We start from the raw sequence: 3491 nt of genomic DNA, 5'->3' as shown, positions 1-3491 counted from the left end.
TTTAGGGTGAACGCAAAATTTGGTGAACGCGCACGGGGTGAGAATAGCCACAAGACTCGCCTGCACTATTCTCACTCCGGGTGGCCATCTGAATCTGCTTCTTTGCTTCTGGAGCTTCTCTGAGTTGCCACGGAAAGGCCCCCTATTATTATAACACAGTAAAAGTTCCTTACCGTGGCTTTTCCAGTCAGGTGTAAAGCCTCTTGACTAATGCTAGATACCTCAGGAGAGCTTTTCATAATTGTCTTCACTCGAGACAAAGGCAAAGTGTTGCTGTTCGCGTTTGAAGCCTTGTCCGCCATCTTGGATACGGCAATACGGAGGGAGTGTCTACGTACACGGCAACCGGGCACCTAGCCTCAGTGTCTACGTACACGGTAACCAGGAAACCGGGCACGTAGTATCAACCATTTACCAATAAAATTGGTTTCAATGAAAAAAATTGACAAACAAAATATAATAATTATTATTGTGCTCACTTGATCACACACACAAGTTCTTCTCTTTCAGACCAATCAGACATTATGACTAGAACAATGTTACGCCCCATTTCAACTTATTTAGGTATAAGTCAGACACAGGGCTAGGGCTGGCAGTGATATATCATCTCACAATAGAAATAATATTAGTAATAATAAAAATAATAACATTAATAATAGTAATAATAATGATAATAATAATGATAATAATAATAATAATAACAATAATAATAATAATAATAGTAACAATAGTAATAATAATAAAGACAATGATAATAATAAGTAATAATAATAATAATAATAATAATAATAATAATAATAATAATAATATAATAATAATAATAATAATAATATAATAATAAAATAATAATAATAATAATAATAATAATAATAACAATAATAATAATAATAATAATAATAATAATAATAATAATAATAATAATAATAATAATAATGATAATAATAATAAAAACATCGTAGTAGAAATGCAACGTAATGCAAAGAGACAAAAGATTTTTTTACAGTATGTTTAAAGTCAAATTCCATACATTGTAAAAAGAACAAGGTCAAACTAAAGACACCCCCCTCCCCCTCAACTATCTGTCTGTCTCTTCTTTTTTCTTTTACCCTCGCTGTGTCTCTCTATCTCCACTAACGCCAGTCTGTTTGTCTTTCCTTAAATTCTCTTTTTCTTCCCCCCTTTCTATGTCTCTCTATCTCCATTAGTGCCTATCTGTTTATCTGTCCTTCTATTTTTCTTTCTCTTTTCTCCCTCTCTGTATCTTTATCTCCATTATTAGCTGTCTGTCTTTCAGTGGCGGTGGGTGGACCAAGATTTGGGTGGGGCTTAAGTTTCTTCCACTTCTTTACCACCAAAAAGCAAGCAATAAGTACAAAACAGTGATGATTTTTCTATACTCACAGCGATCCATGGCATTTTCAGAACCATTCAAACGAAAAGAGTCACCTTTGTCTTCCATCTCTTTGTTTTTAGTTAAATTTCAGCTCTTCTGGATGATGGGGACGAAGCCGTTTCACCTCCAAATTTCTCTAATTAGTTTTTATCTGAAGAAAAAGTTGCCTCAAAAGTGGTTTAATGTAATTAATAACGGTTAAATCTCAGCTGCACAAACACACAGCTCTCCAAGCACACATCGTGTATGAGGTGGATTGGGTTGTGTTGTTGCGGAAAATAGAACGCGCCTAACAAAGGCCCAATGGGCGCATAGGTATCTGTGTCACTGGGGAAAGTGTGTCGTAAACTTTCACCCCATTGTCAGGGCTGGGAGAGCGTGAGCACTCTGTGCAGTGTTATTTTTTAGAAGTCTTCTATCTTTTTACAGGAAGAGTTTCATTAAAGATGGGTGTGGGAACGGGCTTATTCTTTCTGAGCCCTAACGACATTTGATTGGCTGTTAGGTTACTATAGAAGTTGTAAGCGGTGACAACAGTGATTGGATAAACGGGCAAGCCGCCAAGCTGATAACTGTGTGTTCATTGCGTGTGATCATGGCGGTTTCAACTGTCTGTTTAGTTATTTAAGAAACTTTCATTAACTAAGGGACAGAGTTGGGGTGGGGTGAGGGGCTCAAGCCCGTAAACCCTTCACTACCCACCGCCACTGCTGTCTTTCCTTCTCGTTTTCTTTCCCCCTTTCAAATATGTCTCTTTATCTCTATTTTTGCCTAACTGTCTTTCCTTCTCTTTTTATCCCCATTACCGCTTCTATCCCTACACATCGAGCCTGGCTCCCTACCCCAATGACGTAAGCAATCCCAATCGATAATTGGTCGCTTTTAAGCACAAGGTGGGGCAATCCAGAAAAAAAGCTGTTTTAAAAAAATCAAAGTTTTTTGCTCCTTGTTCAATTTCTTTAAAAAGACAAGGAGAGTTTTCTCTATCACTAAACAAATATACACACCAATGAAACAAACTTCTCCTGTAGGACTATAGAAACGATAAATATTTTATTTCATTTTATATTATATATATATTGACATTGCACTGGACTCTGTAGAAAATTCTCCTAACAAATCTTTCCTTATCCTTTCTGACTCTGTCTTGCATCACCTCACTCCCAAACTACCCACTCCTACACCCAAAAATAGTTAGGCTACAACAGAAAATACACACCCTATCTGAAACAGGGAAAAATATCGTGTTCGCACGGATACCTAGCAAAGTGGGAATCCGAGGAAACGAGCAGGTAGATGACCTGGCGAAGAAATCCTCATCCCTTCTGTTGGGATCAACGACGAACACTCTCCCACGAACTGATCTAAAAATAAAGTAAAAAAGTACACCTCCAGTCTGTGGGAGAGCCACTGGAAAAAAAACCCCAGACGATTAACAAACTCTTTAATATTAAAACCAAACTGGGACCGCGAAATCCTTTGGACCTCTCCAGAAGAGACGAAGTCATTTTTACTCGATTGCGCTTTGGACACACGGCCCTGACCAACAAATATCTCTTTCAGGGAGATGAGAAGCCATTCTGTGTCGGATGCGACACAGATTTTTACCATAAGACACATTTTAACCGAATGTATAGACTTTGGAGAGATCCGATGGACATACTTTAAATGCCAAAAAATGCAAGACATTTTTCCCGTCGTTGGTCCGAACAGAACTTTGGATTTTATGAAGGCCATTGGCCTTTATGGGAAGTTGTAGAACATAATTAAATTATCAAAATTTTTAAATGATATTTTAGATTGAAAAAATATATATTTACACCAAATTTTAAATATTTTAACGTTTTAACCGTGCAGTAAACTTCGAATAAAAAACTAACTTGTGTTTTGCGCGTTCATATGACCTTATGCAGTTGCGAGCACCGTAGAACCCCATACTAAACTAAACTAAAACTCTGCCCATCTATCTATCTCTGTCTCTCTTTATCTTTCTATACCTCTCTCTGCCTCGCCCTCTGCTTCTCTTTATCTTTCTCTCTGTCTCTGTCTCTCTCTCTCTCTCTCTCTATCTTTTTGTCTATCTCCCTCTGCCTCTCAC

General features: G+C 37.4%; 1 protein-coding gene across 1 annotated transcript in view; it reads right to left on the bottom strand.

Moving 5' to 3' along the window:
• Positions 1-316, bottom strand: part of LOC101859253 (chromatin accessibility complex protein 1) — a 13134-nt gene extending 12818 nt beyond the window's left edge. Inside the window, exon 1 of the mRNA XM_005101928.2 lies at positions 174-316. Within this exon, the coding sequence (XP_005101985.1) occupies positions 174-302 (129 nt within the window). The 5' untranslated portion in view covers positions 303-316. The remainder of the gene's footprint in view (positions 1-173) is intronic.
• Between the last annotated feature and the right edge of the window lie 3175 nt (positions 317-3491).

The sequence above is a fragment of the Aplysia californica genome, unplaced genomic scaffold (genome assembly GCF_000002075.1).
Source record: "Aplysia californica isolate F4 #8 unplaced genomic scaffold, AplCal3.0 scaffold00304, whole genome shotgun sequence".
Taxonomy (NCBI): domain Eukaryota; kingdom Metazoa; phylum Mollusca; class Gastropoda; order Aplysiida; family Aplysiidae; genus Aplysia; species Aplysia californica.
The sequence above is the reverse complement of the archived record's forward strand: the minus strand, read 5'-3'. Positions and strand labels throughout refer to the sequence as shown.